General features: G+C 33.4%; 1 protein-coding gene across 1 annotated transcript in view; it reads right to left on the minus strand.

The window, feature by feature from the left end:
• The window catches only part of SNTG1 (syntrophin, gamma 1), a 330,610-nt gene that overhangs the window by 138,528 nt on the left and 178,424 nt on the right, over window positions 1-13,658 (minus strand). The window contains exons 4-5 of the mRNA XM_010006812.1: window positions 6,178-6,234; window positions 2,466-2,523 (exon numbers count right to left, since the gene is read on the minus strand). Of these exons, the coding sequence (XP_010005114.1) occupies window positions 2,466-2,523; window positions 6,178-6,234 (115 nt within the window). The remainder of the gene's footprint in view (window positions 1-2,465; window positions 2,524-6,177; window positions 6,235-13,658) is intronic.

A 13,658-nucleotide genomic window follows, 5' to 3' on the forward strand; every position in this document is an offset into this window, starting at 1 on the left:
CACAGCTTCAAGATAAATTATAATGATTTCAATTTTTTTTACCTAATCCCAAAATGAAATCATATCAGTGTTACAATAAAAGAGTAATCAGCCCATGTACAAGATTACAAAACATCTTCCATCAGTCACTAGCAACTTTCAGCCCACTATGGTAAGGTGCTACAAACTTTTCTGAAAATGACTGCAGAACAAAGTCCTATTTGACTGTGTGTGATTGCTCCTGAGGAAAAAAACAATGTGGGAGCTTCAGAGCTACTTATGAAAGACAAATTTATAAGCTTTTACAAAATATTTCAAATCCTGCATCTTTCATAAGCTCAGTGGAGTATTTGTGCTGGATAACACTTTATACACTGAAGAGCTAGACAATCAGTATACTCCACAAAAGCAGCAGCCAAGCTGAATCAAATTTTAAAAACAAAACTATACCCTATAAATCAGAAGGTAATTTACCAAATCTAATTCCACAATTGCAATTTAAAAATATTTTGTTATGTGACAAATGCAAATGCAAATATACTTTATAAATAGACATGAAATATAAAAAAAATACTATTTAAGTGTCTGTAAAGAAATAAATAATCCCTAATATGACAACTAAGGAATGGTAACAGATAATATGGGTTTATTTATAGATAGTATTCCAAAACATCACAGATGACACTGTGTAGAAAATATGAGAATTAGACGTGATTCAGTTACTTACTTACTTGGGCTCTAAAACTGGAATCAACATTGACATAAATTACTATACTCAGGCATTTGCTTGAAGGACTGGTCTTTACAGATAGGTGTTACAAAGGATGCTTAAATTAAATGTCCTGATCTTTTTTCTTAAATAAATGCATATCTCAGTATTATTCTTCAGACATGGGGCTTGCACGCACTAACAGTTCTTAAATGACCTAATGTGCTATCCTAAGCACCTTATGTGCATCGTTGTTTTAAGAACTCCGTCAAAATTCAGTTTCTTGTTTAGAGGTCCAAAAAAAGAGCTGGAGCCAATTGGGAGGAGGGCAGAACCAAGCCTGCAAGGCTTTGAGGTACAAGGTCCGGGTCAAACAGCATTTTCTGTACCAAAGATCCCTAATGCAGACACAAGGCATAATGCTTTCTACACCACAAGACAGTAGTATCCTTCTATACAAGAGATGTATTCCAGAACTACTGCTAAAAAAATCAGCAGTATTTTTATTGAAAGCAGTAATGGAGATTATATGTCAACTAGGTATTGAGGTTAGTAATAATGCATCAGCTACTGTAGCAAAAAAATAATGACAAAAATAAAACTGTGTGCACTGTTGTGTGCTCAATTAAACTTAAGTCTATTGTCCTGCAGTGCTTAACAGCATTTTAATAGCTACTGTAGGTAATACATATGCCACATTATAATGTATTACATACTTATATGTATACTGAAAAGAACAGAGTCAGAAGTGTAACTCCTTGAGCTTAAACTTATTGTCTTCCTTAGAGGTTTGTTACATGATACTCTATAGCCTCCCTACGTAAACCTTACACATCTGCCTTTCAGGGCTGGCTTTCAGTTCTTAATACATTTATTTCCTTGTATCTTTATTTGTGTGGCTGAATATGAGATTTTATTTATGCTGGTCCATTTTAATTGTGCAGAAGCAGCATCCTGGAACTATCCTTTACAGATGGAGGGAAATGCTACCAAGTCTATGTTTCTGACCTTATGCAAATGTACACAAGCATACACAAACAACAGAGACATTAAATACACCATTCTACTACTGTTTCACAACCTTCATCTCTCATCACTGTGCACATCATTAACTGTGTAACCCTTACCCATCTTCTTAGCATATATGATATCGTTCCACTAATTTCAAAACATTGCCAGTTAAAAACAACACAGGGATTCAGAACCGGCTCTGCATGCACTAAAAATAAGTATGGTTAAGATCTTATGCAGTACGAGTTTTTGAGTTGCTGCAACGGCTTACATGGCACAACATCTAACGCTGAGATAACATGGGGTTATTGCCAAAGTTCTGTCATTACTCATACCTGTCCGAGCATTGCTCTACTAACCAGTATAAAAAGAAAAGCATTTTTAAATTGCTTTACCATGCTTTAATAGCCGAACATTTGATCTGCTACAGGTTCCTGACAATAACCATTTGGGAATAAAAGACACAAAATCTATACATTGTGTTAAATTTTTTAAATACTTTCAATCTATAAACACCTTCCAATTGCTCCCCTTAATAAAACGCTTTATAAAAACTTTTTTTTTTTTTTCTTTTAAATCATGTTACAAAATATTCCATATATAAATTCCACACTTTCAAGAAATAGTTTTGAGGAAGAGAGAGTTCATAATGACATGGAGAGAAAAACAGTAAACTGCTAGCATTTGTTTGACTGTTCACAAAGAATGTCAAGATTTAACGCACTTTTCTTAAGGAGCATGTCAAAACATGGTATTGGACACCCACCTCTTTGTTCTTTGGAAATCTTAGAAATGACCACTGGAATATTATGTTCTGCTCCACCCTGAAAATAGAAGAAATTACAATGTCATCAGACACTGGAAATACCTTTTTGCTTAAAATTATACTCTCATTGCAGTTTTCAGAGAGACTAAGCAACTAACTCTGATTTGTCATTTACCACCATCAGCTCAGGAAGTAACTGGAATGATATTCAAAACTCTACAAGACCTGAAGGAAAGGGACATCAGTTTCTGTGAATTCTGGAGAGCTTGATGCATGAAATAATGTCCTACAAAAGCAAAATTGCCATCACACTAGAATGGCAGCCTCACTGTGACCACTTAGTTTTCATACTGGCAAGAAACAGGTAAACAAAAGCCCAAGAAAAGCAAGTTTAGACTTTTCATCTCAAAAGCAGCCTTTATTTGTTTCTGTCTCTGTCATACAAGCACAAAGAGTGAGAAAAGCAGTGGGGTAAGTGATAAGGAACAGAAAAAGAAACATTAAGAAAAGGAACAGTAGGTGTTCAATAAATAGGGGGAAATAAAGAAAAGCTGATGGCAATTCAACAATTCAAAGCAATTCAATGCTGTTGCTTCATTCAGTTTATCCTGTTGGGACTGGAAACATTCATGGTGCTTAAGAATAAAGTACTAAAAAGAAACCTTAAATAAAAAGGAAACTCAAAGGAAGAGAAAGGCAAATATACAGAGAGACACAAATATTTTTTTCTCTGTAGGGAGCAGAAAACTGTAAACCGGGATATCACCTACACAAGTTCACATGATCAGAAAGTCTGTCAAACAGCTATTTTTTTTTCCCAGGAGTGCTGGCTGAGGGTTTGCTTGCTTGGGCTTTCTTAGGTCCAGGCATGGACCTGTGTCAAGATGTGGAAAGGGCTGACATAGGTATTTTGATTGTCTAAGAAACCATACATCTCCCTTCTTTATACAATAACCAATTGTATGAAACTGAACAGACTTCTGCACTCAACAGCTATTTCTGTCATAGAATAAAGATGAACTTCCTGTGACACCATAGAATCATAAATAGGATCAAAGATCCTTCATCTAGAGTCTGTCAACACAAATGATCTATAAACACTGAGGTAATAGGGATCTCAGTCATATTACAGCAATTATATATCTACAATAATATCTCCTTTGGCATTATGAGATATGAGCATTCACACACAGAATGTATTTGATATTTGTAGCATGGACATGCAGCATTCACTCCACAAAGATCATCAGGTCTTCATTACAGTCAGGCTTAGAGATGTTTTCAGAGTCAATGAATTGTAGCATTATGACTTGTTGAGTATCTTCTAATGATTTTCACCAGAGTAAGAGCAAAAATAAAAGATGGCTTCACTTGAAATAATTAATTTATGCTTACTAAATTTCTAAGACTTAATCCTACACCCTCCAGATTTTTCCTTAATCACATATATAGCTATTACTTCCCAATTTTTCCAACAAAAGCACCAAGGTTGTAACACACACACACAAAAAGAGTTGCCCTCATAGAAAGGTCAAAAATATAACTGGATGGTGTATTTTTTCAATTATTAATATGTAACCTTCTGGTCTTCAGGAAAATAAAAATTCCAAAGCTAAAAAATACTTACAGTGAGAAACATTTTTGGGTGAGGGTTACTAATCACTGTACTTCTATAAAACAACCTACAAAGAAGTTCCGGATCTAAGTTGTTTCTTAGTATTACCTGAAAATTATAAAAGCAGATTATATTGACTTTTTTGTTTAGATTGTGCTATCCATTTCCTTGTCGATCTTTCTTTTGGGAGTGCAGGCTAACAAAAGAGGTTCCAAATTAATTATTTTTTTAAAATAACTTATTAAATTAAAAAAAACCAAACCAAACATACTGCTTGATACATACTAGCAGCATATCCCAGACCACAGAATTACATTTGTTTGAGTTTATCCTATGGAAAAAAAAAATAATTATTTTCTACTTAATAACATTTGTTGAAGGGATTCCATCACCTGTTTACTAGGTATTCCAAAAATTAAAAAGAAATTATCCATTTACACCTGAATTTATACAGCTTCACATCTTGACTACTTAGATTAATTTTGATCTATGCAATAAAATAAAGCTAGAAAATATGTCTAAATAAAATAATGTAATTTAATTTAAAGCCTTTATTTGTAAATGCTATTGTAGTTGCTTCTAATACACTTGGGTTTTTTTTGTTTTTGTTTTTTTTCTATTGAAAGAGGAACTTCCCCTCCTCCTAAAAAAATAAAATAAATTTTAAAAAAATCCTACTAGGTCACAATCTGCTTTTGCACTTCCAAACATTTTTGCAATTTACAAGGATTTTATTCAGAAAAATAGATAACTTGCTTTAAAAATTTAAGAATGTCTTGTTCCACTAATTTAAGATAGACCACTGCACATTCACTATTTGATTTCTTTTCTTCAATGATACTTTGTTTTATACAATGTACCTGGTACCTAAATAGTGTGATTTTGAGCATGCAAGCAATTTTAATACTAAAAGATAAATCACTTGAATACGTAACTAAACAATTTTAGTGACTCTTGATGTGATTTGTGCTCTAAACCTCATAAGTCCTTCCTATGCCAGTTATTTCTTAGCATCAGCTAAATAAAACCTCATTCACCCATACACTTGATTTTACTTTGACACGCATTACTTCAGCATTATTAGGTGAACTGTATCATATTGGAGGAAAATAACTTGTGTGATCTTTACTAAACTCATTATAAACTTGCACCAAGAAGCAGTAATTAGTTTTCCTTGACTAGTGGTCTTTAGTGGGTCAACAAGATAACAGCAAGTGTACCAAGACATTTTAACAACTAGTATTTCTATTCAGCAATATTCTTATCAATGACAACACAAATGGACATTAATCCCTCTTCTGAGTCACTTCTTAAAAGGTCAATACTAGCAGATGTTCACAGGGAAGTCTATACTTTCATTTTATATGCATAATTTAATCCTCTTTGCATTCATGTGATGTACGGTTCAGTTTTTTCCATTGCGATCTTGAGACTGAGCACTGCTATTTTTAGAAGATAAAATTACTGTTTCTTTGTCTACACTGAGATTTAAAGCTAAGGTAAGGTTTTGAAAACCATAGATTATGATGACAGAAATTATTAACTGTTCCTACATCCCCCTCAAAAAGGATCACCTACACTTCTATATGCTATTAAATCTTACTGAAGAAAGCAAAAATATGGTAGTATGATAAATTGCTGCATTTGCTTGATCTACAGCAAAATAAGCAATATGAGAAAGCAATAAAACTTTTGTTCCTACTAATGAATTGATGTGATATTCTTTGTAGAGGAATTGATGATTAACTTACTGGCTGTTCTATGTGCCTGCCACTTCAACTTAGCATACATTAATAACCACTTAAATTAGAATGCTGTTGAACATAAGTACAGTCTGTGAAGTCACAAACACTTTGCAACTCTTATCTGATCTTATTACAGAGTTGCTCACCTTGAATCTTTCCATTGCCTTCTACTCCATCATGCAGTGTAGTTGCTGTAGTTGCCTGTTGTGACTGTATCTGACACCCTACAATATGTTTGCTCTCTCATTTCTAGTCCTCCAAAATATAGCTTGTCTTCATAAAAAGTAATATTACACAGATACAAAGACACTTCTTGTCTAACGTGGCATAATAGACAAAAAAATTATCCTACCTTTATACTTAATCCAAATCCTCCTACAGACTGTCTTCTAATTGTTACTGTTCTTTCCTGAAAAAAAATGAATTAAAAAATCAGGTTTTGCTAGATTTAATGTTTTCTGCCACAACATCTATATTCATGTTTCAGTCAATTCTTCCTGTACTTTCATCCTACATTGATTCTTTTTCTTCTTTTAATAAACTTGTGAGTTCCTACACAGAAAAACCCCATGAAACCTATGCTGCATCTCAGACAAAAATTCTGCGGTTCAATTCATACCACACTGCAATGCTACAGGAACAGAACTATAGAGTTTAACAGCCAGTGCACAAAATGTGCATTTCAGATATCTTAACCTGGGTAGTTCTAAATTAGTCCCATATGAAGACTGAGAACTACACACTGAACTACATCAACTGTGCTCCTGTAGCACATTTTTCAATTTAGCTTCATGCAAAAGGAATACAGCTTGTGAACTCCAAGACCACTCAGTGATGAGAACCAAAACATAAGTACACATGATCCAGAAATGAATTTCAAAGCACAGCCCTGATCCAAGTTAAAAGCTACTACAAACAAAGCCACTGCTGACCTTAGGAGTTATGGTTTAAAAATTGTAACCAAGGATTTAAAGGCTGTTGGTACATATAGAATTTTTTAATGTAGCCCCTTTTTTTCTTTCTATTGCTCATCCTAAAATTTGTTTTGTAAATATCTGTCTTAGACATAGACATTTTCAAAAAAAATTATTTTTTTCTAGTCTGTCTTGTTGACAGAGCTCAAAGATCATTTAGTATTAGTTAATTTGATTAGTGGCACAAAATCTGCAGATATACAATATGTCCAGGTACAAATGTATGGAATATAAAGGGTTTTTTTAAATGCCTTCTACATGCGATCTAGATTTTATACTAATTTCATTATGTATATTGCATTGCATAAATCTGCATATATGCTTTGTCTATTAATGTTCATATATGTCACCACAATCAGTATAGATTGACAGTGTCAGTCAGATTTGAATAAGTCTTTCAACAGAAACATACCAGTGACAGAGAAGATGAAATCTCCACAAAGCTATTCCAAACTAGATCCACTCCAGTGATGTGTTGTGTGTAATGAAGGCACTAAGGCACTGCATTGTACATAACCTAGGCTAATTCAACACAGTTTTCAGTCCTAACAATAAAGAAATACTACTTTGGTGTATCTTAAAGACTCACATACTCTTCACAGCATGATAGATAAAATTTATAAACAGGCAAACAATTAATGATCTTCAAAAATACAAATCAGAAACAAATACAAATTCTACATTTCATCAGCAAACCATCAACAATCCCCTAGTCCGAGATTGCAAACCTCACATACACAATACAGTGAAACAGCTTTTCCAGAACTGTCAGAAACATCACACATTTAATACACCAGAATTTTGGCTTAGGATCAGACCTCAGCTTCTGATCCAGAAGTTTCGAAGAAAACTAATAGGACTCTTTTAACCACAGTTAATCCATCCAAAACTGAACCATGGGTCAAGGTAAGCTTTTTTCCTCTATTCAGGAAAGAAAAATAAACACATTTAACACAAGTGAGTCAGAGCAGGTTTCAAAGGTAGCTGATAATTATCTTCTTCATGTCCTCCATTGAATACAAAGTCAGAATGTCAAATTTAACTTTGGAAAGATGAATCTCCACTTCAGAGCTGCAGTGTAACTCAAGTATTCTAATTGTATATAACAGCTTTTAAATGTTTTGCCAGAAAACTCTTTCATTTGACACAGTTTAAATTTGTGACTTCAGTGACTTGCAAGAGACTTGTTATATGTGACTCATAAAAACCCCAAAGCTTCACTTTCTGTGCCATCTTCAACAAAAGTAAACTGGATAAACCTTGCCGGCAAAGCATAATATTTTTATGTAAAACAATATTTTCCTATTAAATAATAGTTTATATTATGATTATACCAATAAATAAGTTTGATGAGCAAACTGAAGTAGAATATTTTGCCTTTAATTAACATTTCAACTGAACAATAACAATTAAAAAATGATTTTCACTGGTCTAATACCTTTAAGTTATTAATATGCATTACAAATATTAATTAATAAAATATGTCAATACCTCTGGGAGGCAACACATTTTGCACCTGTAAAGAAGTGATCTGAGCATTCTGATTAATAGTTCATGCTGTCCCAGGTTAGTCAGTGCTGCTCCACTGATTCCAACTGTCTTTTTAAAACAAAATCTAACTAAAAATCTGTGTCAGATGTAGATTTTTCTGTTAATATTTTACTTATTTTTGCTTTCCCCTCTATTTGAAATATTCTATGATTGAATTTTCAATGTTTTTCCAAATTCCCAAAGCAACTTAATCTGAAAGTTTAAAAGATAAAACTTGACTCTGATGGAAAGCTATTTATTTCAATACCAAGACCACAAAATGTCCTGTGAGCTTGTAATCCCACTATCACATTTATTATCTACATTACAGCAAACAGACGGATCTTTAAATGCAAGATTCAGAGTAGTGTTTTAGAAATTGCTTCCTAGAACAGAAGTAGTTATCATTTCACTGAAAAACTTGAAGCTGCTGCCAAGCTGTCAGCATTTTCTGTTCCTCTAAGTCAGAAAATTCCTCATCCACACATATGTTCATTGACTGGAAAGAAGAGCTAAGAGTTTTCAAAAAAAAAAATCTTCCTCAGAGATATGCAGTGAAACAGAAGCAAAGCTTTAATTAAAGACATATTAAAAGTTCTCCCTAAAATCTGTGTGATCTTCTTGAGATCATGGATGCTATCTCTAATGAGATCAGAAAGGAAAAATGAACTTGTGATCACACAGCAATGATAAATTCAGGAAAGGAAAACACAGAATCATATATAATCATTAATTATTTACATTTAGTGAAGAGTTAATTTTATTTGCAACAGTTACATCTTAGAGCGCAGAAAAGACTTAAAGATTTCATATTGACTGGTATGTGATGTAAAAGTAAGCATGCAGTTGCTTAACTGACTCTTAACAATAATGATTAGTTAGTAATACTTTCAAATTATTTATAATTCTTTATTTATTTCAAATTATTTATTATTTATTTATAATATAAACCAGCAATCTAATGTGATCTAATCATCTCTCTTTATGAAAATCGACAGCAGCTGAACAAAGGACAAAGACCTTCCAAAACTCTTCATTAAACTGAGTTAACAGCACATGAAACTTCAATATTCCATTATCAGGACACAAATATTACATTTCCAGTTTGGGACACTGATGTGTGTGGTTATTCATCTTACAACAGTAAAGGTATAAAGAAATAAGAGATAGAAAACCAGAGCTCTCTTTTCACAGTGGATAGAACCGACACCAAGGCACAACAAATACAGAAGGACATGGAAAAAAGCTGAATGGGTGCAGAACCAAACAGTAGGTGGGAAAAGAGGAAGAGACATAGAAAGGAATCTACAGTAGCACAGTGACATGAAAGAATCTAGAGAAAAAAGGATGAAAATGTTAGAATAGAATTTCTTTAAATGTAACAATTAAATATAAATATATAATCAATACATTGGCAGCAATTTCACAGATCAGCCTGTTAACATTTGATGCCATAATATCTTATTAATATATATGGAGGCCATGCTCTCCTGTAATTTATCAGCTATCAGTAATACCACTACATTTTGAAATAAGAAAATAAAATGAATTTTTTTTTTCATTGAATTATTTAATACATTTTCAACAAGGGAATTTTTATATCCTCCTTTTGGTAATGCTTTGCTCTTTCTTACTGGCATTTGGATTAATTGACATGAGCAGTCAAACTTTACACTTATTCTGAGCATAAAGGACACAGGGCACAGGTCAGTCACATTTCCAATTTGAATTAATAGTGTTAACAAGGTTTGCCAGCAGACTTGTTCATCTGCTAACAACTTTTGCCGTTTGACATTCAAAGCTTTTCTCCTTATTTCAGTTACTCATGCAACTGGAGAAGGCTGGCAGTAAGGGACAGCAGCAGAATGCTTGGTCAATTGGAAATCTCCCTTCCTCTGCAGCATTGCTGGAGACCAAGGATGGTAAATGCAGTTGTGTTGTGTGTCACTCTCAACAATGACTGGAACAAGAAACAGCACCTGACCCTTCCCCTTGTTCTCACTTAAAAATGTTCCCAGCCCTAGAGCATATATCTAAAAGCAGAAACACTCACCTAAGTATCTACTTATAAATATATTACTCCTAAGAAAGATCTGTTTCAAAAGTACTGCATTTCTTAATATAGGGGGGAAAAATAACCAACCCAAATAAATCTACAGTTGGTATGGATCTGAATTCCCACAAGGCTTGGTAACAAGCCCTCTCCAGTTGTGTGATAGCTTTAGATTTTACCAACTGCCTCACATCATACACTGCCATTAATGCCTTGGGTTCTCCAAGAGTTTTGTGATTAGCCATATTCGTCTTTTACATAGGGGAAAAGCCTGCTTCCAAAGAGAAAAAACTATTCTGTGCTTTCAAATTTGGCTTTACAAATGGCAGTCCTGTGTTTGAACCTAAAGAAATGGCTATGTTTTTTATTTATTTATTTATTTTTAAGTGCAGCAGAAAATCATGCTGGCATAGGTTATTTCTTAATAATCATATTTACATCTGTCAGTTCTGGGTTGTGACGTAAAAGCTGTCCAGATTGGCAGGGGGAAAAAAAAAGTTACCACCATCTGACAGATATTTGACAAATTCTGTGAAAAAACTGATTCACTCCACTGAATAGCTGACAGATACCAACATGATAAAAAAAATCACCATTCTTAAAGGTAACAAAAATGGAAAGTGGTTGAAAGGTGACCTATCTGTTGACATATTTGCAATTCTCGCCAGGACAGGGAGTTACATTTTGGCACCATTTATGCTCTTCAATCACACATCAGAATCAAAACGGTCAATAAATACATAATACAAATAAATAAGCTACAGAAAATAAACCAAAACCATACAATTACTACTTTAAGCTTTTCACTCTTTTCTTAATTTATTTTTCTACTGATTAATGAATTTCAAATGAACTTGTTTCACCCACACCAAAATTTATGGAAAGAAAATTTTAAACTTAAAAAAGAAGGATATAACAGATTCAAAATTCACTGTAAGGAAGTCTCATAAATTCTAAAATATGCAAGTAAGGGAAAGGTAAACTTTATCTGAATGCTCAGGTAAGTTACAGTTAGGTGGTAAGTTCAGAATTTTAAATTACACTTAGAAATAATACCAGTTTTATCATTTAATAAACATTTAAAAAAAAAAAAATCAAGCAAAACAGGCTATTGTGCAAAGTTTTTAAGTTGAAAGCTATCTCTAACCCACTTGATTATTTTGTAACATCATATAAGCTTTGTATAGACTTACAAATTTTGCAACAGAAAGTTGATATTACAAGCAAAGGGACAACTTTAAATATGAGATCCAAGATATTCTTATCCTTAAAACAAAAAGAACAATTGTGTGATTAATAATGCCAGAAATCAGGCTTGGCTGCAGTTCAACAACTCAAGTGAATGGTAATCTCTGACCTTGGAAAAGATGTTTTTTGCGGGTTTTTTAGCTATCAAAAAGCCAATTACAGTCCATAGGTTACATTCAGATACATTTGTATCAACCTCAGTTAAATCCTTGGACAAACGCCATACTACTCAGCTGTTGCTCTATAAGTTCTCAAAAAAATGTGCATTCACTTTTTATTAGTAATGAAAATAGGAACGATCTCCACATCAATGCCCCCAAAAGATCCTTATTTAAAAAATTCTACAAGAAATTATTAATGCTTAATTAAATAATGCATAACTTCATATCAGCATAGAATTATATTACTTGAAAGAAATGAGAATCATCTGTGCATTATCATTAGGCGAACTAGCAGTGTTTTGGAAAATCTAGGACTGTTTAACAGGACGTGTAAGAATGCAATAGAAGAATGCAAACTGTCCTGGTAGCTGAACATAGCAATTTGCAAGGCACTCACAGTTTATCTTCACTATTTTAGAAAAACAGTAGCTGATTCAAGTCATCCATCTTGTCAGATGATACATTATCATATTCTTGGTTTATGGATCTTACATTCATACATGCACATACACTCACTCACTATTTGAAGAATTTCTAAGTACAATTAACAAAGGAAAAAATTATTAGAGAAAAGAACAAAAACAAACAAGAAAAAAGAAAACAACAAAAACAACAACAAAAAACAAAAAAACACACAACAAAAACACAACCAAAACCAACCAAACAAACAAACAAACCCCCACTGTGGCTCCCTAGACAGATAAACTACTTTTCTTGATAAAACATAATTACCCTTTTACTTCAATTTCTGATGTCCATGAAAGGTGATAGGAATTGTAAGGATTAACTCTAAATTTATTTATTTTTTTTTATTCTGGAATTGCAAGGATTAATTTTTTTCCTAGCAATAAATCTACTGAAGACTCGCAGATCAGATACGCCGTATCTTAGGCTATCCCCCCTTCCATCATCATTTTTCAACAAGGTCTGTATTAGGCTACTTTTGTTAGTCCAAGCTATTGACCTGTATGTCTAAAAAGACTGGAAGTCACCTTCTTGTACATTGTTATCTGGAGCACCATATAGCAAACTTCCATGAGTGTAATTTCATGTTGTAGAGTCCCAAAAAGAAAAACTGCCTCAAAACAGCCGCCCTGACAAACTGGACATTCTCATCTCATTGGTCATTATTACTGGAGTTCAAACCTGCATCAGATACCCACTAACAGCATAATGCAGAACCCACTATGTCTCTATCTGTTGAAAAGCAAATCTTTCTTGTTGCACATGTAAAGACAACTCTTTAATACTTACTGATGCGACTGATGCTCAATCTTAGATCATCTGTGCTCATCCGAATGAACTTTGATGCTTTACGGAATTGTTACAGGTACAATTGCTGCAAGACCCTCACTAACACCATAATTTATTTCACCCTAGTAAACAAACAAAAGCTTTCTTTTTTAGTGTTTAAACTGTTTATCCTGCTTATAATCTTTTATGCATTTTATTTTCTTACTCCAAACTGTATACAATTAAAGAAGAAACAAGGTTCCTTTGCACCTCTTCAGTTTTGGGAAACTAGAACAGTTTTCTGCCAAAAAGGATGTGTTCTATTTCACATTAAGCAGCACCTCACTCCTAAGGAGCCATTGATTTCATTTAGATTATTCTGCAGATGCAGATCAGGATACCACTGGAAGGTTAAGTGCCTGTTTATAGTCTGTCCTACACAGAGGAGTGTGGAAATTGATTCAGACCCAACAAATAGAAGAGATACTGTTCTGAATGAGAAACATAGCAATAGGCTCTCATTCCTGACTGGTGCCAAAGTGATTAAGTAAAACCTTATCATTATTTGAAGATTTTTTTAGTAAAAAAATAAAAGATTAAAAATAATTTAAAAACAGATTTAGAAGACTTTTAC

This window comes from Chaetura pelagica, unplaced genomic scaffold (assembly GCF_000747805.2).
Source record: "Chaetura pelagica isolate M959 unplaced genomic scaffold, ChaPel_1.0 scaffold109, whole genome shotgun sequence".
NCBI lineage: Eukaryota > Metazoa > Chordata > Aves > Apodiformes > Apodidae > Chaetura > Chaetura pelagica.